At 36.4% G+C, this 27609-nt stretch overlaps 3 protein-coding genes across 5 annotated transcripts in view; 1 reads left to right on the top strand and 2 right to left on the bottom strand.

Annotated features, from left to right (window-relative positions):
- LOC137046022 (uncharacterized) overlaps window positions 1–1518 on the bottom strand; it is a 39803-nt gene extending 38285 nt beyond the window's left edge. The window contains exon 1 of the mRNA XM_067423078.1: window positions 613–1518. The gene's annotated coding sequence lies outside the window, so the exon portion shown is untranslated. The remainder of the gene's footprint in view (window positions 1–612) is intronic.
- Window positions 1519–6935: 5417 nt separating this feature from the next.
- LOC137046348 (S-phase kinase-associated protein 2-like) lies at window positions 6936–16709 on the top strand. Of its 2 annotated transcripts, none has more exons than XM_067423524.1 (10): window positions 6936–7079; window positions 7791–8026; window positions 10343–10454; window positions 10545–10688; window positions 10796–10930; window positions 12369–12467; window positions 15247–15374; window positions 15458–15509; window positions 15603–15710; window positions 15847–16709. In XM_067423524.1, exons 1-10 carry the CDS (start codon window positions 7066–7068, stop codon window positions 16052–16054), a joined length of 1236 nt encoding a protein of 411 aa, XP_067279625.1. In that variant the 5' UTR covers window positions 6936–7065; the 3' UTR covers window positions 16055–16709. The 2 variants fall into 2 exon arrangements, with proteins under 2 accessions (XP_067279625.1, XP_067279623.1); XM_067423522.1 differs by having other exon boundaries at window positions 10340–10454.
- On the bottom strand, window positions 16589–27491 carry nadk2 (NAD kinase 2, mitochondrial). Of its 2 annotated transcripts, none has more exons than XM_067423520.1 (12): window positions 26538–27491; window positions 25363–25451; window positions 25199–25287; window positions 24392–24473; window positions 24229–24312; window positions 22394–22530; window positions 20788–20875; window positions 20524–20667; window positions 20382–20437; window positions 20244–20297; window positions 18942–19065; window positions 16589–17490 (listed from the first exon to the last, which is right to left on the bottom strand). In XM_067423520.1, exons 1-12 carry the CDS (start codon window positions 26775–26777, stop codon window positions 17355–17357), a joined length of 1323 nt encoding a protein of 440 aa, XP_067279621.1. In that variant the 5' UTR covers window positions 26778–27491; the 3' UTR covers window positions 16589–17354. The 2 variants fall into 2 exon arrangements, with proteins under 2 accessions (XP_067279621.1, XP_067279622.1); XM_067423521.1 differs by having other exon boundaries at window positions 20524–20619.
- Between the last annotated feature and the right edge of the window lie 118 nt (window positions 27492–27609).

Genomic DNA, 27609 nt, shown 5'->3' with positions numbered 1-27609 from the left:
ATAGGCCATAGCTACTGATTTCGTTGAATTCATCAAAACAACCATATTATTTTTTTCTTTTTAATTCATTTTCTATGAAAAGATTTCCCAAAAATTCTGTGTTGTGTATTTTCCTTCAAACAAACGAAGATAATATTAATTTATACTTAATGAAACTTTTTTGGGTGCACAACTGAGCTTTATACTGTTAAAATTAAAACATGGGAGACAAATTGTGATATATTACTTTAAAAATAATGGTTTGATAATGAGTTTAATTGAGACGTCTCAACTCTACTTTACAACAGTGATATATTTCTCAAGTTAAACTGAACTTTTGTGTTTTTGGAAATGACGGAATCACGCGCAATTCTATGCGTGTGTGTGTGTGTGTTAAATAAACTGCGTCATTAACGTTAATTACACAAACACGCAAGCAGGACACTCAGGATTCGCAAATGGTACTTTTGATGTTTAATATTCACAGACACTAGACCAGTCTATATCACCAGATACGTTCTCAATCTATTGATTAATCGGTATTCGGTAGTACGTAATTTGTCGGTGCCCTTAAAAGTAACGTTACCGAGTTTGGTACCCAATCCTAGTAAACAGTCACATTTAACTTCTTACCCACAGCATGAATGGCTTGTTTATACTTTAGCCTGGCACCGCAGTGCGAGCCTCGATCCGCTGAATGAGCGCGCATCTCTCCAAACGGACCAGATGATCATACCACTGATATTTTTTTTACGGTCTATGGTTTAGACCCGACGCGCAAACTGGTTGCCTGTGGGATGAGACGTATCCGTCTGCTCGGGCAGATTCGGATGACGTCATTTTTGCCGCGCCTACGTAGCGTTCTTAATTATTGGTTCCACCCACCACTCGTTATTTATACCACGTTATTTAATCAAAATAATCGTGGTTGACAAATGAAACTTTTGAGGAAAAATACGGAGAAATACAGCACAATTTTTTAGACCCAGAAATCAAAATTCAAGACTTTTTAAGGTATTATTTCCAAATTAAATGCTTTTTAAGACCCCCGCCGGTGTATCCACAAGTCAAAATCAAAATCTATTTTATCTACTCAAAAAGAGCAAAAGAGCAAATGCCATCACCCCTGCTAGCACCCGTGTCCCCCATCCCCCAGCCAGAGGTTGCGGGTCGTTTTCACACCCTGATTTTTACCTACCTGACTCACTACAGCGGTATACAACAACCATAGCTTTAATTTTACTACAGTAGCTACAACAACCACGTAACTACCACAAAGCCATGAAATAAAACAATAACCACTAAACGTATTATTTTAAACTTGGCAGTTAGGTGTGATGTAAAATCACGGCAAATCACAGCGCCTCGTCCACAGAGTGGTCCCGCCCACTGGCCAATCGGAGAGCACGCTAAGTGGAACTCCCGCGAAGGACCAATGGGCAGCTACTCGCAATGACCATGTAGGGAAGCTAGCTAAGTGGAACAGATAGCGGGCCAATCAGGATGCAGCGAAAGTGGTACAAGTGGGACAGAAGCAGGACCGAAGATCAGCTCGCGCGGACGCAAGGAAGGCAAATACTCCTCGCTGCAGACTGTAGCGCGGTGACGTCACGAATATTGCGTCACGTAGTTGTTAGTGCGCATGCGCAATGTGACGTTTCGTCGGTATTTAATACGCATGCGCGCCGATGATGTCACTTTGTGTATTCGCGCATGCGCGTATATTCATTTTCAACTTCAATCACCTGAGGATGATGTTAGCGTTCGCTCGAAAGGTATGGATTCCATGGCAGTAAGTCAATAAGCAGTGTATTTATGTTGTTTTTAACAATTGTGTGTTTGTGTTAACAGCTTTTAATTGTTAGGGATGCCATATAAAGCGTCATAAATGTTTAATTTATTAATGTTTAACATGTACGTGCCTCTAAACAAATCAATGCTTTGAAGATGTCTTAAAATAGAGCAGAAAGACTTAAATTAATGAAGTCATGTCATTGATTATTGCATACATTGCAAAAAAATAAATAAAAAATCCTAATTTTTGTCTTGTTTTTCCAAATAGATATTTAAACATCTTTAAACAGAGATGCATTTACATGGAATGCAAATGTAAATTGGAGTCTCAAAAGAATGAATAAAATTATGGGAATCTATGTTGAAAACAAATCAAATATCTGTCAATGAGTAATTAAACCTTTCCTTTGAAATAGGTTGGTTTTCTCAGCTTTGATAGATGATATTTGTTATTATTTTAATTATAAACTCACTTTATATGATCAATTTCAAGAATTCGTATTCATATGTCATTTCGTAACTTCAGTAAATTGATCTTGGTTAAAAAAAACTTTAGACACTTGTGAAAACTACTGAGGAACAACACTTTTTTTGCAGACATGATCAGACAAAGTTATGTTCCTGTATGTACTGTAGGTTATGTTACTTTTTTTTTTTTTGGTAAAATAAATTGTGTGTATATATATATATATATATATATATATATATATATATATATATATATATATATATATATATATATATATATATATATATATATATATATATATATATATATATATATATATATATGTCTGTAATGTGTCTGTCTGTAATGGCTATCTGCCTGCATGTCATGCCAATCTGTAATGTGTCTGTCTGCATGTCATGCCAGATTGTAATGTGTCTGTCTGTAATGTCTGTAATGTCTGTCTGCCTGCATGTCATGCCAGTCTGTAATGTCTGCATGTCATGCCAGTCTGTAATGTGTCTGTCTGTAATGTCTGTCTGTCTGTCTGTCTGCATGTCATGCCAGTCTGTCTGTCTGTCTGCATGTCATGCCGTAATGTGTCTGTCTGCATGTCATGCCAGTCTGTAATGTGTCTGTCTGTCTGTCTGCATGTCATGCCAGTCTGTAATGTGTCTGTCTGTAATGTCTGTCTGTCTGCATGTCATGCCAGTCTGTAATGTGTCTGTCTGTAATGTGTCTGTCTGCATGTCATGCCAGTCTGTAATGTGTCTGTCTGTGTCTATCTATTTATCATGTTTTTGTTTCTGATAGACTGTAAACTTTCAGTTTGAAAACTACTTTGAACTACTGAATCTTCAAACTTCATAGCTGTTGAAAATATTTGAAACTTTCAGGCTAGGCTTTCTCAATCTAAAGTTTGCCAATAACACCAATAACACTCAAGCATATCTTTGTCTAACTTCTTCCAATAATGCATTTTAAAATATTGTCCTGGTATGACCCTGTACCATGTTAATGCCTTTCTTAAAAATTATTCAACATTGTCTGTGCTATATTTTGTCTAAATTAGGTGTCTAGAACTGGTGTGCATTTTCCACAGAACACAAACAAGAGTTTGGGGTGCCCTGCTCATTGACACTGTGCTTGCACTGCACTATCGAAGGACTGCCCACCGGGTCTGCTCCTGATGGCGGAGGGCGAGTCCTGAGGTGATTTCATCCAGATAACGAGGATGAGGGCTTTTGCTCGGGTTGAATGTTTTTTTAATGATGGAGGGAAATTTCTGAGTAGATTTGAATGGATTGTTTCGTGTGTATGCGATATAAAAAATTATAATGTTTGTATATGTGTGTGTGATCATCTGTATGTGTACATAATTCTGTAATTATAATGATAAAAGAGAGGTCTGCTTTGTTTTGAAATAAAAGAAAGTTGTCACTCTTATGAGTTTGAAATTTTTTAAAAAGTTGGTATGTATAATATGGGATATAGACACTGAAAATGTACTGTATGTAGTCAGTTTAACATCAAACTACTTTATTGGCATAAATGTTTTACATGCAGTATTGTCAATGCAACAGAAACTGTCCAAAAAAATATAATACACAAAAATAAAGAAGAACAATGTAGGCTACAACATAATGTGAAAATAACACATTTATACCATCTGCCATGATTTTATACAATTAACGATCTATGTACATTGTTACTAAGGGTGGTTATTTATTTATTTAGTGATATTACTTATTTATGGTCTTAGCGTAATTAGTTTATACGTTTGTAATGCATGGGGCATGTAATTCTTTCAAGTTTCTTAGTGTGTTTGCTGTATTGAATTAGGAATTCAAATTAATAATTTTTGTGAGGCTGAAGATGAATTTCCACCTGCGTGGACAATAAAGAGTTGTAATCTAAACTACACTTAGTTTAAATAAAATACACAGCCATTACAAAGTATACTCTGTAATTCCTTATAATTATATTGTTTTACCTCAGGTGGCATGGCCAAAACCAAGGATATGTGTACTCCGTTTTGCTGTTTTTTATTATTACTTTAGCGTTTTTAACATTTTATCAACCTATTATGTCAAGTTTTCTCATGCATTTTAAACACGTGGGACGTCAAACAAGACATCAAAACACGTGACATCACCGCATAACGCAAATAGTACACGCATGCGCAGTCACCACGTTATGGCGCATGCCTTTTAAAGATATGCGATACGTAATATACGTGACGTATATTCGTGACGTCAGCGCGCTACAGTCTGCAGCGAGGGGTATCTCAAGGAAGGGGGACGCGGCGGGCATGCGTCTATCAAAGCTATTATTATTTATTTTTTTCTATCAAAGCTATCCAAAACATGAAACAAAGTGACATGCGTCATAATCTAAAAACCACGCCCACCGGCAGCAAAAAAAACTAATGTCTAAAAGCTGCTATGTGGCAAGGTGTACAGCAAACAAGCTAAAAAAACTGAAGTTTTTATAAGCTGCTGTTGACCCCCCAAAAAAGTGCTTACAGCTAGGCACCTGAGACAGAGCGTGACATGTTACATTACACTGAGAACTACGCCCACTGGAGGACAACATAATCAGCGATAGGAAATATAATATATAAACTGACATTTGGATATTTGCCTAAACAGTGACCAAATGTTTACTGCACACGCGTAGTGGGATCCCAAAATGTACTACCCAATTTTACTGTTGATGCTTGTATTAACGAGGCTGAATCCAGCTTGTTATGGGATTTTGTTGCTTTTGTGTCTATTTTCAGAATAAAATATTAATATATTAGCGAAATTTTACTTTTATTCTTTAATTATTGTACATGCCATCAGACAAAAATGCATTTTTAACAAGATCGATACGTCCTTAAACAAACCCATTTCATGACATTTTGAAATGCTACATTTCTTCATTCATGTCTAACAGCGCTAGAAGAATTTCTAGCCCAGAATTATACCCAGCAGCGGCATGCATTGGGGAGGCTCAAGCATAGAACCTCCAAATGGGCCTAAAATGCAATTTCTCCTTCAACTGTACTGTCACATTTCGACATTTGTCATATTCAAGGAAACAAGGAGAAAATGTTATGCTAAAACGCTCCTGTAAAAATGCCTGGAATTTGGCTTGGTGACAGTCAAGCTCACTGGGTATAATGTCCCAGTGCAACTTTTAACCATAGCTTTTAACGCACCCTCAAAGGTACCAGCCAACAATGGCAACAATGCAATTTCTCCTTCAATTGTATTGTCACATTTGTCAAATTCATGGGGCCATAATAACTTAAAATACTACAGTATAAATGTCTGTAATTTGGCATGGTGCCAGTCAAGCACACTGGATATAACGCCCCAGTGCGATTTTCAACGCACCCATAAACACCCCTGAGATATAACGCCTCCAAATGGGCCAACAATGTAATAGCTATTCTAGCTATATTGTCATATCTGCCAAATTCATGGATCCATAAATTCACAATGCAGTAAAAATGTATGTAATGTGGCATGGTGACAGTCAAGTACACTAGGTATAAGTCCCCATTGCAACTTTGAACGCACCCATAAACGCCCCTGAGATATAGCGCCTCCAAATGGCCAACAATGCAATAGCTATTCTAACTGTATTATCTTTCAAATTCATGTATCCATAACTTCAACATTTTTACAGTAAAAATGTCTGGATTTCTGCGTGGTCGACCACACTGGGTATAATGTCCCAGTGCAACTTTGAACGCAAAGAAAGACAATTCAGGTATAGCGCCTCCAAATGGCCAACAATGCAATAGCTATTCTAACTGTTGTCTCATCGGTCAAATTCATGGATCCACAACTAAAAATGTCTGGATTTCTGCATGGTGACAGTCAAGCACATAAGGCCCCTGTGAAACATTTAACGCACCCTCAAAAGCAGCAGAGATATAGCACCTCCAAATGGGGCAAGGCCGACAATGCAAGCTCTTATGTACTGTCGTTTGTCAAATTCGTGGGTCCATAAATTCATAACGCTACAGTATAAATGTCTGAACATTTGAATGATTATGATAGGCAAGCACACTGGGTATACTGGGTATAAAGCACCAGTGAAACTTTTGACTCCCCCCAAATGGGCCAACAATGTGATGGCTATTCTAAGTGTATGTCATATTGGGTCCATAACTTGTACATTAGACAGTACAGCCAACAATGCAATGGCTATTTCAAGTCAATTTTATTTGTCAATTACATCCGAAAGTACAGTTGTAAGATATTACAAATTATAGTATTGACAAATATTATATAGCCTATTTATAAATATGGATATTCACCCTTATTCTTAGGCTACGTCGAAGCCATCCTCAAGTCAATAGGTAAACCTCATCTTGAGGAACTGTGCGGTACGTGTAAGCAGTAGAGATCATAACTGGTTTTCTTGCTCCTTCCTTATCAGGCTTGTGTTGGGACAGAACTATTTTTTTACAGTCTATGGTTGGGACAGCCTAACCTTACCTGATGAGCTGTTGCTGGGGATATGTGTCTGTAATGTGTGATTGTGTGAATCAATTTAATTTAGTTTATTCTAATCGGTTTTAACTGCATGTACATTGCATGTCTCGTCATACATGACACACCACGTTTTGACATGAAAAAAGGTAGTCCTCCACAGTAGAGGGCAGCAAGTAAATATCCCTTGCTGTCAGATATGCATCACTTCCGGCCACCCACATTGCAGCCAATGGCATCGCAGCAGGACAGGCGGTCCCGAGGCAGGTTTAAATGCGCCGCCAGCTTGTGGGGAAGCCTTGCTGCTTCTGAAAGTGCAGAACTTAATACTTTTAGTAATATTACGAAGTCAGCATGGCAGACGAAAGGTAATATATTTATTTGAACTTAGCAAACATTAATTAAGGGTTGTATTTTACGCGCATTTTCATAAAATGTAGAGACGTGGTGTTTGTGTACACTACTTTTGGATTCTCCCTCCACTTTGGTGCATTTTATAACGTGTACAACTTTTGGTGAACTATTAGAAGCACTGAACACAGTGATAAACTTGCTTGTTAAAAACATTTCTTTAGATCACTGGTGCGATGTTCGACAGGACGCTTTTTCAAATGCATTTTAGTCGAATAGGTTAAGTGCTGTTGGCGCGCGCCAGCAGTTGTGTTGTGACGCGCGAGGATGATTTTTTTCACCAATCGTGAATTTATTTTAGCAAATATAAATCGTTAAAGTTCTTTGCATCAATTTAATGTTTGGTTTCATTGCTTTATATAGGGTTTTGTTTGTCTGAGACATTATAGGGGCTATATTTGGTATCAAATCCGCTCGCGACAAATGGCGGGCATCACAGAACTTGTTATGGGAGCGTGGGATCTAAAGCAGTATGCTGTCAGTTTTCTCAAATATTACAGTGGAGTGAGAGGTTATGCATACTCATTTTATACATTGGTGTAGTAGGCTGAACAACATAAGGGAGATGTACAATCGTATAATTGGGAACTCGAGGAAATGGTTTCATATTGCTTTCTGCTGCTAACGTTACCTCTATAAATATCACCTTAATCTTTGTTTTTATGTAGGCCGTTTCAAGAACTGAGTGAGAATTTGGAGGGATCCTTGTGCAGGCCTCAGAGAACTAAATGGAAAAGGCGGCCCTCCTGCAGCGGGGGTCTAGACACTGAAAACACTCCAAACGAGCTCATCCAGCAGTGGTCACCCCCGCATAAAAAGCTCCTGATCTCTGCAAAAGGGAAAGAAAATGAGGAAAACGTCTTTGTTTTAGCCAGACGTCCTAGGAAAAGGAAAGAATCATCAGGTTTGTGTCTGAGAATTTTAACCCTATAAAGCCCACTACTGTCATATATCTACGTCAAGATCTACGTCATGCATTTTGCCCACTTATTGATAGTTCATACTTTTTAGTAATAAAAAGGTCATTTTAGTATAATTTTAGTTTGTGGCGTGAAAGCTTTGAAATTATACAGTAAACTTTTATAATAAAAAAAATTCAAGATGAACATTCACTGAATGCAGTTTACTTCATTATTCATGAAATTGCTTGAAGAAAAAGCATTTTAGAGTTCAAGTATAATACATCAGGTTTTTTGTAGTTTTATATTTTGTAGTTTAATACTGCACCAAATTCATACAGATTCCCTTCTCCCCTCCTTGAGTGTGAAATCAATGTTCTCATCAAATTATATCTTCCATAAAAGCTTGCTGTATCAAATATGAAAAGAGACATCTATCCAAGAAGCACATATGCAAACATATGCGTATGTTTAGCATTCATATACAGAGGTGTAGTGGTAAAAAAAGAGGTGGGTAAACTATAAATGCTGGGTGACTGCATCGTGGTCACGCTAAGGTGGGCCACTGCCTACCGGTGTATGCAGCCCGATCTCACGGCAATTCGTACTAATACGAGGTGGCTAATATGAGCACATATGAGAGAACACACTAGAACATATTCACATTAAACAAGCTGGAATCAAAGAATTTGACTTTTGTCTTAAAAAACTACTTAAGCCGACTAATCGATTATCAAAATAGTTGTCGATTTCAGTTTTTGCCAATTAATTAATTGATTAATTAATTAATATCACAACAATGTCCAGAGTGCCTCTTTGTCCACTTGAAAAGTGATTGAAAAGTGTCAAGCTGATTAAATGTACTACAAATGGATAATTGTCATTTTGAAAATTTTGAGTTGTCTCAGAGAGTGATTCGTTCATTTTGAACGAATCTTTATTATGACTCAGGACTACCGAGTTGTCTCAGAGAGTGATTTGTTCATTTTGAACGAATCTTTAATATGACTCGGGACTACCGAGTTGTCTCAGAGAGTGATTCGTTCACTTAGTTTTGACTGCACGTGCGCATTACGCAACATATGGGTTCTGATTGTTCTGATTCTGAATCGACAGGTGAGATCCGAGTCTTTTGTTCTTCTTGTCAGTCCCATTGAGACGGGGAGAGAAAAGATTGGTTAATTTTGCTGAACGAGACTCAAAGATCCGAGTCAGTAAAATGATCCGAACTTCCCACTACTCTGATAGTTGCAGCACGATATGAAAGACAACCAATGAAAATGAACAATATGAAACTAAAACGACACAAGCTTAATTTACAATGGCTTAGGAACTGTAGGCTATTTAGAAGTGGATAAACTCTATTTAGAGGTGGAAAAACGCACTTTGGAGGTGGGTAAACGCTATTTCTGAATTTTGGGAGGTGCGTAAACGGCGTTTACGTGCGTTTAGCCTCCACTACATCCCTGTTCATATATATATTTTTGTTGAAAGGTTTAATACAAAACACATGTTAGACTACAGACTTGAGCAATGAGCAAACTTGTTATTAAAACCCTGGAAACTACAGACTAACCCTAGTATCGTAGTATCCCCTTTTTCAAGATGTTCCTTTTGGAAACAAAATCTTGTATTTTTATAAAGAAAAAATGCTTTTTTTAAATCCTATTGCATATTTTTGACATTTTAATTTTGTGTTAAGAGTATGGTAAATACTGGTAAATGTTACAATGATCACATTTAAAAACAAACATGTTTTATCATACCTTAAAAATAATGTAGTCTATCTAAATTATATCTTTTAGTGAAAACCATGTAGCCCACCAACATTTAATTGAACCGTAGAACTGAAATTGTAGCTGTAGGGAAGTGGAAAATAAAAAAAGTTGTACATTTTAAAATCATGTTGCGTTTTTGTGCTTGCAATCTTTTAACATTACACTCGTTGAGACCGTATTTCTTGGCACACTCGTTTTACCCGTGTTTGCCACCACCTGTTGTTACGGGTGTAGTATTTATGTGTAAAAATCTAGACCCTGAATATAAGTTAAACCTGTGTTTTTAGCTGTGTTTCTAAGATTAAAAAAAAAAAAAAAAAATATATATATATATATATATATATATATATATATATATATATATATATATATATATATATATATATATATATATATATATATATATATATATATATATATATATATATATATGAGTCTTGCCTTATATTCGGAACATTACATTACTTTAATTGCCACTAACTGAATTGTAATATAAAGATGTAGCATGGGCTGTAATTTGTTTACTTGCTCCTATCCCAGCAGGCTTGTGTTGGGACAGTCTACCTGATGAGCTGTTGCTGGGAATCCTGTCTCGTCTCTCACTGCAAGATCTCCTCAGGACATCACGGGTCTGCAAGCGCTGGCATCGATTAGCGTAAGTTATTATACTGTTTTTTTTTTTTTTTTTTTTCCAAAGCCAGTTTTGGAAGTTTGTCCAATAATAGTCCAAATTCTGCATTTGCAGGTTTGATGAGTCTCTGTGGCATGGTGTGGACCTGGTGGGAAAAGCTCAGTTAGATGCCGAGCTTGGGCAGGTGCTCTCAGCTGGGGCGTTGAGGCTGCGCTGTCCACACACCTGCATCGGTCAACCCGGTTTTAAAAGTACAGAGTGAGTAATGTGTGTTTTCATAGTGTCCCAGACTTAAGATATGTTGTGTAGTTTCTTCTGTTATTGCTGTCTTAGATTTTTAATTTTCAGTACTGTTTGAATTACAGGAAGCTTCGCGTCCAACATCTGGATTTATCAAACTGCACAGTGGAGACGTCTGTTCTTGAAGACATCCTGTTACGCTGCAGACATCTACAGAATCTCAGTCTCGAAGGATTGGTGCTCTCTGATAGTATTATTCAGTAAGTGATAGTCTAAAACAGGGTTTTTTTCTGAGTCCGAAATGGTCTTCGGTGGTGACAGACCAGACATGTTCATTCACATGCGCACGCACACCAACAGTAAAAGTACCTACCCGCGTGATCTGTGAGTCCAAAAATGACAATAAATCTAATTTTGATATCTCATTATGAATGATGTTTGTTTAGTTCCTCGTTTTTACAGTTTACTGATTAATTATTTTGGCAACAATCATTAAAAAGTAGCATTAAATTTTTTATAACAAATAGTCTAATTCTCTGCCATATACAATTTAATACAATTATTGGCTATCAACAACTTGCGTTTTTCTGGTTTCACCTTATTCCAGTCTAAACTGAAAAAAAATTTGTGGGGGGGGGGTAATTTTCTACACATTATCAATATAAATACTCAAAATAAATACATGGAAATACTGTGGATTATCAAGACTAATTCTTACTAACCCCTCTTGTTTAATGGGGTAAGCACACTTGCCTTCTCATTTCAGAGGTGTTGTGAGTAAATGATTAAACACCAATTCGTGAGTTCAGTGTTGGACAGATCAGTTAATTAAAATGAATCGGTTCAAATTAGTCACTAGTTTGCGAATCGGGCAAAAGCGGATGCGTTATATTTGAATACAGACTGTTAAAACAACGCAAAAGATTTGTCATCACAGAAAACACTTCATATGGATATTTTCCCATGTTTTTGAAAGTATGGTTTATGTCAGCTGTGTGTGCAAAACGTCTTGTCAAAAGAGGTGCATTTTTTGATCATAATTCACATCCAGCTGTAATTCAGGGAAAAAATTGTGCGAACACGCTACGTTGAAAATGTATTCAGTCTTCCGACCTTTTACCATTGTGTCAGTTCAGTTGATTTTGATTGATCTGTGCGAGTGAGAAAGAGCTGAGACGGTGATCGTTTTGAAGACAGAGAGTGTACGTGGGCTCTCTGCTTGTTCTCCGTCACTCAGTTAACGTGCGCCCTGTCACGTGCATTAGTAATCTACATTAATTTATAAATCACAGTAACTGAAAATAATTGTGTAGTAATTTAAGGGAAGGTACACTGGCATTTTTCTACAGCAAATGTGATTTGAACGCATCTGACATTGTAAACATGACTCGTAAATACAAACTCCCCATGACTTGTATGCACCATTTCTGTTTGTGGCACATGTTGACCAATCAAAATGGATTTAATCTACAACCAGTAGACAAACATACTTTTATTTAGCTTTAGTGTGGTCAAGAAAATCAAGAGCTGTTGCTGATTTTCTTGAGTTCTGTGAATTTAAAAATGAGATCCCTTCTAAATGTCTGCAAAGCAATGGCATTTATTTATCTGTGTAGTATTTTATGTAGAAATGACACATTTTATGGAATTTGTTGCATTTAGATTCCTTTAAACCTTTTCTATTTTGCTTTCTTGCAGTTCTCTTGCTCAAAATACTGAGTTTGTCCGGCTGAATTTGTGTGGCTGTTCTGGCTTTTCTCCTGAATCTCTGGCTGAGATGCTGAAATCTTGCACTCGGTAGGATTAACTAATGTAAAAAAAATGTTTTCTGTTTTTATTGTATTTTGTTTCTGTAACGGAAAAACTGAATTTTCAGCATCATTACGCCAGTCTTCAGTGTCACATGATCCTTCAAAAAGAATTATTCTTGTTTGCTGATTTGGCGCTCAAGAAACATATATCAATGTTGAAAACAGATTTACTTACTTACTTACAGATTTACTTATTTACACTTACTTACAGTACATGTTTTATTGAACTAAATGCATTACAATCATCTAAAACGAATGCACAGGTTACTTTTCTGAAAAAGAGCGCTCCCGAGTCCTTTTCCCACACTCTTCGCGTGAATCGCAACACAGTTCGGCGCGCACACGCAAAACACTGGCAGTTCAATAGATAGCGAGCATCTGTTAAAAGGGCCACACTATATTCCAGCTCTTAAAGGGGCCACACTATATTCCTGCTCCTGGAATATGGACCTCCTGGTATGGTGTGGTTCTGGTGCGCTCTCAGGTCAGCATGACAGCTTTCACATTACCAATTTTCATACAAACTGTGCCCTGTTGTGAACTAAACTGCCAGTAAAACTCCCTTTATTTATATTCTTAAAATGAAAGAAATCCCTGCTTATTCCGAATTTTTAAGCTTAGGCTTAAAAGACATGAACAAGTTCTTTGAACATCTATGATCTTTAATACATATCTAGTCTTCATGCTGTATTATTGATTATTGTTGAATAAGTATGGTTTCACTAATAATAAATGTACATTTGCATAAAGCATGCATATTTGTCCATACCCATATTGATTAGAGTATTAAAAACTTAATTTAAGGTACATTTACAACATATAAAAATGTGCGATTAAATTGAGATTAATCGCGAGTTAACTCATGACAATCAGGCGATTAATCGTGATTCAAGTTTTGACAGTCCTTTTCAACCGTAAGGCCTAGCAACAAATTTTTCCTCTGATTCTTGAGCTCATGACGATTCGATGACATAATTTTGCGTCATATAAATTTCCTCGCTTTTAGGGGTTAACAGTTTATGATCAGTAGTGAAAAATGAAGGCCAAGTCAGGAGTGCAATTTAAAGAAAAATTCACTGAAGAATAGTTTGCACTTTAATTAGCAGAAGCCAGCTTCGAGTCTCACAAGAAGTTTGTAGGCTGTGCTCCCTCTCTTCCTGTCTCGTTGCCCCGCCCATTGATTGTCCCAACAGTTATACTGTTTTCAAGGTCTATCCATGTCATTACTGCAAGGTGGATAATTCTGATTAGCTCTGAGACTATGCACAGTCATGGTAATTTTCCACACTGTCAGTTAATCAGGTGCACGTGTCACTTGTTGACGCTTTTACCCCTGAACTAGGCTTCAGGGGTTCCTGATCCAGACCTAGAAGGTCTGATCCAGACCTTCTAGGTCTGGATCAGGCGTCAGCTTGCAATTCCACTCATCTCTTAGGATGCCCATTGTATACTGATCTGTAACAGAATATTGCGTACATACACAGATACACAGTCTCTCCAAGGTTGGAGCTGATTAAGCTCCAGTTCTAACCTAAACCATACTGATGGCATGTGCTTTCTCTCAGCGGTACAGGCAATATTCATCTTGACTCTTTGATGTTTTAGTAAAAGGAAATATAAAATAGAATAAATGAAATGAAATGAAAGACAAATCCATATTTCTTATCTGGAAGCCAGCTAAGTGACACTTTTTCTGCATTTCTGGCATGTTAGGGGTTTGCAATACCTCCAAAATAAATAAAAAAAACGACACCTTGTTGCTATGAAGTGTTTAGTGACGCATCACACATCTCTAGGCCAGATTCTCAGTCACCACTCAGAGACCAAATATACACTTTAGAAAAGAGGAAACAATCAGTGGTTATCTTAGGCAAAATCATAACTGGAAAGAATCATTATAAAAATATATTTATTGATTAAGGCTTTGATTATGAATTGAATGTGTATGTATATGTGTGTATATATATATATATACACACACTAATTCAAATCGTAATCAAAGCCTTAATCATTTAATTAATAGTGTATAGATTAAAAAATATATTTTTTCTGTTTTTTTTTGTGTTGTAACCGTTTTATAAAAGCAAATGTACTCAAGGCTAGTGTTGTATCATGAATAGCCTCTCATGCCTTATTGCTAATGGGTCCTGCACACTGTGCGATTTTTCAAAATCCTTTGCGAATGTCCCTTGTCAGATGTGTACGAACATGATCCCCGATGTAAGCTATGCCACACTGTAAGATCTCAGTTGGCATTAATGTCAGACAGTACGATAGTGAAGGCGTGCTAAAAACGGACGCGCACAAGAAAACTTGTCCGGAGTTTTATAGCATCAATGAATGACGTGTTCGGTGACAGTGAGCTGCATTACACGTGGGACTGAAATGCTGGCTACAAAGAAATTCCTAGCTCTCGTTTTGGTCATAGTTTGTCTTGAAAAACGGAGATATTTGACTCTCGTCATAGGAGAAGTCACACTGCAGGATTGTGTGCCAAATCTTCTGACACTGCCAGAATTTCGTCTGAGGTAAAGTTTGATCGTAGCGCTCATTAATCGGCGGCCGGTGAACATGTCAAACTAACGACCAAAAACGTCAGTTTTTAGCCTAGGATCAGAGGAATCTTTTAGGATTTGCTAAATTTGTCTCAGACGGCCAAATCGTGGCCAAAATCGCACGGTGTGCCCCCGGCTTTACTTAAATGTGTTGATGTATTCATTATCAGTAAGTGATTTTTTTTCTTTTTCTTTTTCTTCTCAACCCAGAATTGAAGAAATGAATGTGTCATGGTGTGACTTCAACAATCTTCATGTTCAAGCAATTGCTAACAACATTCCCTCCAGCGTCACTCAACTGAACATCAGTGGTTACAGACAAAACCTCACCATGGAAGGTGAGGAAAGCATGGAGCTCAGCTTTATGTAAATACATTTTTCCATTCCATGCAAAGATCATTTATGCACTTTTGTGTTTCAGATGTCAAAGCTATAGTAAAAAGATGTCCAAACCTCACAAACTTAGATTTGAGGTGAGTTCATGATTTAAGAATATGATTGCAGATCAGATGCATAATCACAAATAGCAGGAGGTTAACATGCAGTCATATGTTTTGTCATTACAGTGATAGCGTGCTTGTGACGACAGACAGTTTCTCAGTCCTGCAGGACCTTTCCTCACTGAGACATCTGGGACTGAGCCGTTGTTATCAGATCCACCCAGCTTCTCTCATGTAAGAGATTCATTGAATTATTAAAAAAGGAAAGATAACGGTCTCTGTTTGAGTGCTGTGACGTCTGTAAATAGTCTCTGCAGTCTGCATACAAGCGATAACTATTCTTTCTCTCTTTTTTCCCCTCCTGCTACAGTGACTTTGAAAAGTTTCTAAATTTGCAGACCCTGGAGGTCTTCGGGCTTATACAGGACAGCTACCTGCCCATTCTTTGTAAAAGTCTACCGCACATACAGATCAACACACAGCCTTTTTCCACTGTGGCACGTCCCACCTCGTCATCAAGAAAAGATCGCACACTTTGGGGAATGCACTGCCGACTCGTCTACAAACATTGTTTTTAATCCAGGATGATTACAGGGTAAACCAAATGTTAAAATATCTTTTAATAATAGTAAGTATTTCTCTTATTGTGGCCAATTAATTGTGATGATTTTAAACATGTCTTAAAGATCACTGGTAAGTCCTCTTGTTTTTTATTGTAAAAGTTTTGATCTGTGAAGAGAATTTGAGGTCCTGACAATCTTGAATTGAGTGTTCTTGTCATGTTGCAGCAGAAATCATCTTTTATCGAAAAATACGTTTGTTAGTGATGTATTTTAACTGTTTGTTACCAATAGTTTTTTTTGAAAATGGCGTTTCACTAGATTTGTTGCTTCAGGTGAAATCTAGAATATAGTAAGTTCTATTTGTCAAATACACGATCTGTTTTCCTGCCAAGATCAAGTACGTTTCCAGTTTTACTATAGGATTATCAAAGGTCTAGTTTAGTAATAAGAGAATGTTTTATGGTTGTTTTATACTGTTCCTGAAGTATTTTTGCCATACAAAAACATTAAACCAGGTGCTTTAGTAGCAAAGAAAATATTGTGAATCTCTTCCGTTTTTCTAACCAGTTTTAATATTGGAAAACTTGAATTTTGTACAACTTGTTTGACATTTTTATGAATTGTTTACATCTGAATTGTAAATAAATGTATTGCTTTTTATTTAAAATCATTCTCATGTGAGTTGATCTGTTTCATGTCACAAAACAATACTCTTCAACAAATGATGCCGTAAAATACATAATGTAGAATGTGGTTGTACAAAATTTCCCCATGTTTTGAACAAGCTTTTGCACAATATCTTGACCTAAAGGAGTAGAGTTGGATTCTGCGTCCAAACGTTGCCCTATTGTGAATCTCAAAAACATTGAAATATCAACTATAGTTTTTATACTTGCCATTTCAGAAAGTACTGACTTCTACATCTACAAAATACTTTTGTGCATGTTTGGCACAACAGTGTTCAAAATATGTATTATAAATCTTGAGGAAAAATGTCAAAGTTCCAATCACAATTCTGTAACGTTGTAATTTCTGGACTGTTGTTTAAATACATCATAAATGATGACACGTGACAATCTAATGCTGAGGTGTCTAGGAAAAACAATGTCCATTTCTGAAGGCTGCAACCAGGAGGGTCATCTAGACAACAGAACTCTGAAATCCCTGATATGTACATTTCATCTGCAAAACATCATCCCATAACTCAGTGGTTAAAGAACCTGCTGTCCATCTCAAAGTCTGACTTTAAAGACGATCATTTAGTCCTTAATAAATATAGAAGCTCCTTGAGCAACAGTTTGATGTATTGAAGAATTTAATCAAGAATGACAGTTCGCAACAGGTCCTCTTCATTTAAGCTGATGGTAGCGATGGCACCATCATTAAACTCGAAAGACGTCCCACCATCCACCACCATGCAGGCATCCCAGCACCTTGAGCGGACGCAAACCCTATAAAAAACATGCATGTCAGCATCACTGTTATCAGCATTTTACAACTGCTTTGTCAAAAATATATGTAGAACTATTCAAAACACTAAAATAAGGTTTACATTAGTTAATGGATTAGGTAGTGAACTAACAGTAAACAATTTAACAACCTAAATTCTGTAAATGTTATGAATATACTATTGTTAGCTAGTAATGTATTGTGAAGAAACATTCAATTAAAAAAAAAAACATTAAGAATGCTACAAATGTTAAAATATTTAGAAGTTAACTTTAACCAATAATGAAAATGATCCCATGATTTACTCACCCTCAAGTCATCCTAGGTGTGTATGACATTATTTCAGATGGATGCTATCGAAATTATATTGAAAAAAGTCCTGGCTCTACCAAGCTTTATAATGGCATTGACTATTTGGTTAATTTTTGATGTCCATAAAAGTGCATCCATCCATCATAAAACTGCTCCACACGGCCCAGGGGGTTAATAAAGGCCTTCTGAAGCGAAGTGGTGCATTTGTGTAAAAAAAATATAAAATAGCTAGCTTCCGGCAGTCAGCGGAACACAAGTTGAATTACGAAAGAATAACCCTTGACACGTGTATTGAGGAACGCAGAAGCGTGGAGGATATTAATTAGAAGCCTAAAACGAGAAAACAAATGGCAGAGGATTTTGATTTAAGAGGAGCTTGAGTTTGTATAAAGTTTTAAATATGCACAAAAATGCACCACTTCGCTAGCCTGACAAGCCAGACCCACATCAAGATGTTTGGTCTGGAAACTCACCATAGACAGCGCTCAATCCGAGGGGCGGGATAAACGGTTGTCTTTCAAACTCCCTCAGCACGTGATAGGATAGCGCTACACCAACCAGAGCAACGAAGGTGAAGCAGAGCTCGCTGACTGATTAAACATTCGCTGTATCCGGTCGGCTAAACTACGAACACATCTTCCCGCTCTTTGTTCTTTTCTCAGAGAAAAGCTTAACTCCAAGTCTTCCAGAGTCGCGGTCAGAGCTGATTCGAAAGACCGCCGCCGTTCGCCAGTTTCTGTGTTTACTAGAAGCACGCAAACGCAACTCGGCCGTTGTCATTATGGCCCCGCCCGCCGACTCTATACACGATGTGATTGGGCCGTCCAGATTTTGAGGAACACAGCTCAGAATGGTATTGAGAGTGCCTAGACGGCACTAAATTTGCTGCCGCTAGGGTGCGTCTAGATTTCTAGGCTACCACTTCGCTTTTATAGACAATTCAATGCCATCATAAAGCTTGGAAGAGCCAGGACTTTTTTTTAATATAACATCTGAAAGAAGAATGTCATACACACCTAGGATGGCTTGAGGGTATGTAAATCATTGAGTAGTTTTCATTTTTAGGTGTACTATCCTTTTAATGTAACGATGTAAACATTTCGCAACATTCAACCCAAGTAGTGAGAGGATGGAAACTTACTTTTTGGCAAAACCTCTTTGTCGGCTATTGGAAAATACTCTGTTGACTATAGGCTCCCTTATACTGAAGAAAAGTCTGTCCTCCTCTGGGCCGAAGATTAGAGACTCATTGTACATTTCAGTCACTGAACACAAAAAGGTAGAAAAAAATATAAATGGCTGAATAATAGTTGTATAAATTAAAATAATAATAATAAATTAAATATTTTAAGAGAATCAAAACTCTAAAAAGTAAAAAGTCATTTTTAGTACAAATGAAAAAAATTAATTAACAAAAACAGTATTATAGGCAACACTTTACAATAAGGTTACATTAGTTAACGTTGTTTAATCCATCCATTTACAAGGATCAACACATTTGTAAAATTATTTATTAATATTTGTTAATCATACAACTGTTTATTGTTAGTTCAGATGTACCTTAAATAATATTACCAGATAAAACTTTTGATTTTAATAATGTATTCACATCAATGTATTAACATCAATGAAGATTAATAAATGTATTAAAAGTATTTTTCAGTTAACTTATATAGTTAAAGGATTAGTTCACTTCAAAATTAAAATGTCCTGATATTTTACTCACCCTTATCTCATCCAAGATGTTCATGTCTTTCTTTCTTCAGTTAAAAAGAAATTCAAAAAGTTTTCTGAGGATTTTTCTTTACATAATAGTTTTCAATTGCAACCAAAATGTTCAATGGAGTTTCAAAGGGCTTAGTTCGAATGGCTTCAGAGGCTCTGCAAAATCCCAGCCGAGGATTGCGCAATCAGAGGGACATTTTTCACTGTGTGACCTGATTTGCCCACATCACAGTGTTGGTAGGGTTTAGGGGTGGGGTCATGTGAAGGTGATAATTTTCATTGTGTGATTTATAAACAACCATCAATTTGAAAACACCCACAAATTTAGAAACACCCACTCTTGTTCCGCAGAGACCTCATACTCGCAGGATGAGCAATTTAGGTTAAAAAGTATATTCATTTTATTTTTGAAAAATGACAAATCGTTTCACTAGATAAGACCCTATTTCTCATCTAGGATCGCACAGACCCACTGAAGCCCTTCGAACCGCTTTGCAACTGCATTGATTTGGACCTTCAACCGTTAGTTGCATGGAAGTATATGAAGTGGAGAAAAGTCCTGGAATGTTTTCCTCAAAAAAAAAGAAAGACATGACCATCTTGGAGGAGATGGAGGTAAGTAAAAAACAAAATCCGGAATTTTTTTATTTTGAAGTGAACTAATCCTTTAACAAACAGAACTTTATAGTGAAGTGTTACCAGAAATGTTGGAACTTACCACTCGCGATGAATTCCCGATTTAGAGGAACATCCAAGCCTGTTTTTGATTTACCTAAGATACAGAAAACATCAAGATCATGTCTGTACTAAACTGACGATTGTAAACTGTGCCGTCAAAACTTTTTGTGTTTCTAACCTATTCTTAGGACATCCTCCACTGCCTGCTCCACAAGCTTATTAATATTGTAGGACCTGGATGAAGGAAGAAAAAGGATTTGGTAACGCAAACAATATAAGATCATTTAAGGTCACTTCAGTCAAGTAACTCTTTGACTCACCAGGCTTTAGATCCAGTTCCAGTGCAAATGCTGAGCCCTGAGCTCTTCTGCTTCTCCCACGGCCCGTCATCAATGGAGATTTCATAGTATGAAGCCCTATGAAGCGAGAGGGTAAGATGGGGTTTGAAGGATTTATACTTCACCCTGTGGCAAACAGAAATCCACAAGTAAGGGGAGTTGGGGGGTGGGGGCGTGCATGAAATGGTTGATGAGATGTAGACTAGTTCCACAATGTCACAGACAGGTGGGCTGGGATATATATACCTGGAGGACAGGGACTCGCCGATGAAGATCTCATTGAGCCCTCGGACCGGGAGTAGATGAGGCCCTTCCGAACTGTCATGTGTTGTACCTGTCACAAAAGTACGATACTATTCATTGTTGTCCTCTAACAATAGATGGGAGTTAGTTCGGATTGAATAAGTCAGATTTTTTTTTTTTTTTTAACAGCAGAATGGCAGGCCTGCATTAAGCATGCAATAACAATAAAATGTATTGGGCAATTTAACATTTTAATTTAAAGATGCATATTTTCAAATCATCCTAGGAGGTGCATTAACATGATAGACCTTAAATACTAAATAACTGTAAAAAAATAAAAAACTGAAAATAAAATCAGCGTTTTAAATTCATCAAATGTAATGTACTATAAATTCAATATAATAACTATTTGGGTGAACCTCAAAGAATTGTGAAGGTTATATTTTCTCTAAAAAGAAATGGAGATTGGTAGGATTTTGTGAACCAAAATTGCATTTATTTGATACAAAATACAACAAAAACAGTAATATTGGGAAATATTTTTACAATTTAAAAGAACCGTTTTATATTCAAATATATTTTAAATATATAAAATGTAATTTATCCCTCTGTTGGAAAAGCTGAAATTGCAGTATCATATGATGTTACAAAAGAAAGCTTTTGTGAAATTATAAAATGATATTTTAACAAATTATATACTACTGTTCAAAAGATTCACACCCCCTGCATTGCATTTCCTTATGGAGCTTCTGTGTATTTTTGAACCTTTTTAAATTGTGTTTGAGTCCCTCAATTGAAGAATAAAAAAAAAGGTGTCATCCAACTAACAACACACAGTATTAAGTAGCAATGGTTCATAACCTTTTGAATAGGGTCATTTTTAAAAATTAAGCTTTTTTTGTCTTGTGGACTATATGTAAAAAAAAAAGTAAAAAATAAAATAAAATAAAATAAAAAGAGTAAAATATCTTATACAGGACAGCACTAAATAAAGATTAATGCATTTTGTATGATCGCTCTTATTGTGGTCAAATTAATCACATTTTCACAGATTCTGGAAGCGATTCACATACTTTTTTATTTTATTTCTTGCAGCTGTAATAAATGTTTCTTGAAAATCAAATCATCATATTAGAATGATTTCTGAAGGCTCTTGTGACACTGAAGACTGGAGTAATGATGCTGACAATTCATCTTTGCCATCAATATATTCAAATAGAAAATATTTTTTGTAAAAATATCACAATATTAAAAAAAGTCTGTATTTTGGATGAAATAAATGCAGCCTTAAGATCAGAATTCATTTTTTCAGCAGAAAAAATATGCTGTACTACATTACTTTTGTAATACAATTAGATGTGCAAAGTGTTAAAAAAAAAAAAAAAAATTATATATATATATATATTTTTAGATTCCTTTATTTAATTTGATTAGATAATATTTTATATTTTATGCAATAATTAAGTTACATTTTTTATTTAATTCAATAATTCGCCTTGATTTTACTCTGAAATAGACATGAGCATTTCTGACAGTACTTGTTAGATTCAGTAGAGCAGCAGAGAGGAATGTTAGGATGAGATAGCAGTGTGTACTATAGGACTCTTACTGCGCTGAGTGTCAGTGGTGATACGGTGTGCTTTGCAGTGCTGTTGGAGGCTCAACTGCAGCTCATGCAGGTCCACTGGAGTCGGGTTGATCCCGGTGCCCTCCAAGTACATACGGATACGCTGACGCCACTGCCACCTAGTGAAGATAGTTACTTTTTTTAAACAGAGATGAGAAAATATTGACAGCATAAAGCAGGTATAATGATGATTAAAAAGAAACAGATGACCTCAAAAATGGGGTAGGGCTTAGCAGCTATGAAGTGGTCTCTAATTGGTCAGGTTCAATCGTGCTAAATAGCAGTACTTAAACTGTCAGTAGGTTACTACATGTACTTACTATAGTAATAACAGTAAATTAATCATAATTAAAGGCAACTAAATCAAACCCTAATCCTAACCATAACTCTATAGTAAGTAGTTAATAACTATTACGCAGTACTTACTTGTACTGTAACTATGCCACCTTAAAGGGATAGTTCACCCAAAAATGAAAATTCAGTCATAATTTACTCACCCTCAAGTTGTTGCAAACCTGTATGAGTTTCTTCCTTCTGCTGGAATCTAAAGAAGATATTTTGAAGAATGTTTGTAACAAAGCAGCAACCATTGACTACCATAGTATTTTTTCCTAATATAGTAGTCAATGGTTGTTCTCTCTTGTTGGTTAGAAACATTCTTCAAAATATCTTCTTTTGTGTTCAGAGAAAGGAAAGAAACTCATACAGGTTTGAAACAACTTGAGGGTGAGTAAACGATGACAATTTTCATTTTTGGGTGAACTATCCCTTTAAAATAAAGGGTTACCCTTTTGTCATTGTTACAGTGTAATAATATATTTTAGTACTGAGTAACAGTACTGTAAATACATGTACTTACTATAGGGTTTGGGTGTGTTTTAGAGTTAGTTGCATGTAATAATGGAAAATGTATAGTTATTACTTTAGTAACTACATGTAACAAATAACAAAAAAACCCACTGTAAAATAAAATGTAACCAAACTGTCAAATGTGGCCTGTTACTTTTCTTCACGCTGGAAAGGCTGGACCAATCACAGTCATTTTATGATTATAGATGGTTGGGGTGGATGTTTATTTGTACGTCAGCGACTAATCCTCAAAAATAACACATTTAATTTAGTTACATTTCAATTATAATTTTTATAATGGACAAATTTCTCCACTGGTGCACACACAAAAAAAACATCCTTGGTTTTAAATACGACTTATTGGAGGATTTGGCTTTCTGAGCTGCCAAGCACCTCCCCCCAGAGGAAGACCAGAAAGAGTTATTAGCTAGTAACATTAACCATCCAGTGAGACAAGTATATTTCAAACTGATATATTAATCATAATTGTTCACTGGAACTACAAATTAACTAATACAATCCTATAAAAACAAATTTAAGTCAGTTTACTTTTTCAGAGAAATGGGTTCACTCAAAACAAGGCGAGTCCGTTTTATGCCACTGGCAGTTGGAACCAGATTCCAGAAGAGATTAGATGTGCACATTTAAATCCTGACTAAAAACGACCTGTTTTGCTGTGTGTATTACTGAATGAGCACTTTGCTGCAGCCTTCTGATACACTGCATCTTATTATTAGATTTTTAAAATAAATTATTTCAATTCCTTTTTTAAACATGAAGCACTCTTAATATATATTGTGTATGAAATGTACTATATAAATAAAATTGCATTACTAGTGGCCAAAGTACTTTTGCAGAGTACTTTAGCAAGAGGTACTGTATAGACGAAAACAACTGTCTGTAAATAGGATTATGCAGCCAATTGGATTACTGCCGACCAAAAGCAAGAGTAAATAAGAGGTACCAACCTGAAGTCACCCTTCCTGAGTTTCTGTAAGGCCTCAGAAAAGGCATGCGTATAGCGCACAGGTAAACACAGGTGGCCCTCTGACCTTTATATACAAAACACAGGTACATTATATATTTTTAAAACAAATAAACTTAAAATCATGATATGCTAGTTTTTGTTACCTTTCTGGGTCTGTATTTACCCCTAATACAGGTTTGTTCTTATCATACACTTTACTGGCAACAAGTAACATGGTTCCATCACCTATGAAATAAAAATGTCTATTAGAATTTATACACTCACACAGGACTTTTTTTTCACAGCTGCCAATGGCCGGTGACTTTACAGGACATACATATTTTTCACTAGCCATGAAACAGAAACAAAACCAAAAAAAAGTTATTCAGTCAAAATGAGTGCTTGTTCTTTGTCTTTTGTTGTTTTATTTACATTAAAAACAAAGACAGAAGCAGGAATATATGGCTACTGTCATTTTAAGAGCTAATGTACAGATCTAATATACTGTTACACATGCTTTTTATTTCTCAATTGTTTATGTTCACTTAAGACTCTTCAGTTTACGAGGATGCTGTACTTGCCAAGGTGTAATTTTGTTTGAATATATCTGTTCAAGAACACGTGAAAGAGAGCTCAATTCAGTTCTCTCGCACTGTCTGGGATGCAGAATTCTGGGCACTCGCTTTGGATGTCACATTGTATTGTTATCATGAGCACTTCAAACTATGTAAATAATTCTAGATACCTTATTTCAGAATTGTTTCTATTTTAAGAACGTATATTAGCTTATTTACAATACTGTGCGTTTGCTGCTTGAAAATTCTGAAAATACGCTTGGGGACCCCAAAATGCTAATCCCTGTATGTATGCATGTATGTATGTGTATATACACTTGCATAAAGTCCTGTGGAACCATCTCACACAAGTCAACTGGTTTACAGTTAAATAATCAAGTATGACCTGAGCTTTACCTCCAGCAGAGATGATGGCATCTGCCCATCGTACAGTGTCCTCATCATACTCTCCCCTTTTTACAATGCGTACCTCAATCCCCTGTTTCCTACAAAGATAAAAGGACCGTCTTTAAAATGGTTTCAAATACTGTCAGAATTTCCCTTTTTAAGTGTCATCTTACTGTAGACTGTCCACAATTTGTCCAACATTAAAGGTGTGTATATTGTGTCTCTCCAGAAGTCCACTGTAACTGGATCCTTTTAGGGCAAGCTGTGATGAAAAGATGATGATGATTACATTTCATAAACAATGTATTATTTCTTGAAAATATCACTACTAGTAAAAAAATTGTCTTTTCACACTGTGTGGCGTTAGTTGGACTCTGGACTTTTTAAATACAATTTTGCTTCAGGCGTTGTTGGTGAACAGTTAAATACTTTTAAGCTCAATTTGCTTGCTACTGAACTGAGCTGACAATAGTACCAGCAGGAAAGGGGTAAAATATTAACCTTTATTTTTGAGCAATATAAGTGCTCATATAAAACACTGTCAGTTTAGAATCTGTCAGAAAGGTAGACTGACAGTGAAGTTAAAAGTTTTAGGTAAATCAAAGGTTAACCCTTCAATACATCGAAAATATAGATATAAATATTTGAATGAATATATTAATTTCCAAATATGAATACCATCAGTAAATGGTGATAAATACATTGCCTATGATTCTGAAAAAAAAAAAAAAAAAAACACCAATCAGAATTTTTTTATTAGACTTTTGTTCATCTTAGGAACACAAATTAAGATATTTTTGATGAAATGTTAGAAAATAGTATTATTTACAAAAGTAGCTACACTAGAAGTTCACAAATATATTGTGTAAATTGTTACTGCCTTTAGTTATTATTTATATCAAACAAAAACAAAATAATATAATGGTAGAGAGAATAGAATGGTAGAAAGGACTGGACTCAATTTTTAAAACACAACCAACATGTAAAAACAACAACAACAATAATAATAACAACAATAATAATAATAATAATAATAACAATAAACATCAATGCATTAAAAAAATAAAACAGTACCAATGTTTCCATTAACTAATAACATGCAGTGCTAAACCTTGATACAAGGGGCACCAAGTAATATCTTGCCTAGGGCAGCAAATTGGTCAGGGCCGGCCCTGACGCCACTGGTGATAAATGTACAAGGCAAAAGTTTGTATTTGTCATTACTTGAAGAGACTTTTATGTCTATTTTAATACGGCACCTCCTTAAAAGTACTGTATAACAGGATACATGGGTGTGATCAATACACAGAAAAAAACAGGTGTATTTACCCCTTCAGAAGTGTCTTACCAGCTGTTTAAGATCCTCCTCCGACAGTCCCGCATAGAGGTATCTCTGCTGCTCGAATTCATATCGTGTGGTCTTAGTCACAACCGCCACCTTCGCAGGTTTGAAGCCACATTCAGCTTGCGAAGCAACTTTACACGCGGTGGTCTGATGAAAACACAGACGACTACAATAGTTCCCAGTGAAACCCGCCACTATTGGATTTCCATAGGAAAGGGATTTCCGTAAAGCTCGGGATAGCATACTACCGCAAAATAGTATTGGAGAAATTATCAGGGGGAAAAAATTTAATGAAGAATTTGTCAGCTCTTGCTATCGTTCAGGGCTTGAATGCTATCCTGTTCAAATATACAGACCACCAGTCAAAACTACTTCCCCCAGCTATTCGTTAAAGGGGCGTTATGAGCTTGAAAATGCTGGAGGTGCAATCAACAAAAATAAAACCAACATAAACTTTACTAAACACACAAAGTTGATTTACCTATGGGGCTGAAAGGTATGCAAGTTAATGTAATCACAAGCATTTAGTGATTGACAGGTCAACTAATATCGATAGCAAAGCACCTAATCTTACTTTCTAGACATGACTAGACAGGCTGCGAATGTGATCTGACTAGCAGGTTGTCGCCTGCTGGATACGTATTGTTGGACGCACAGGAGGTCACATTTGCTGAAGGTTTCCTGCACGATGCCCTTTCTAAGTGTACGTGAACAGCTAGCTGATTACAGCCGTCAGTTTTAGCATGTCAAACTGTCCAGCAACTCTACCTCTCCAAGCGCAGTGACCGATCACATCCCCGCCTATCTGCCCTACGACGGAGAGCGCGAGTCTAAGCGAGCAATAGAAACCTTAAGCGTACCGTCTGCCTAAATACAGTACTTCAAATCACAAACTTGAGGCTAATAAAAACACCAGATCCCACACTCACACATGCCGCCATCTTTAAAGCACGTAGTGCTGACTCTGTGGGCGTGGCTTTGAACAGGCGTTTTTGTTTGTGCTAGTGTGCCCGTTCTGCACTGGCGGTCTGGCGTCCAGCGGTAGAACCAAATTTCATAAAATGATTACAATATA

The sequence above is a fragment of the Pseudorasbora parva genome, chromosome 18 (genome assembly GCF_024679245.1).
Source record: "Pseudorasbora parva isolate DD20220531a chromosome 18, ASM2467924v1, whole genome shotgun sequence".
Taxonomy (NCBI): Eukaryota; Metazoa; Chordata; class Actinopteri; order Cypriniformes; family Gobionidae; genus Pseudorasbora; species Pseudorasbora parva.
The sequence above is the reverse complement of the archived record's forward strand: the minus strand, read 5'-3'. Positions and strand labels throughout refer to the sequence as shown.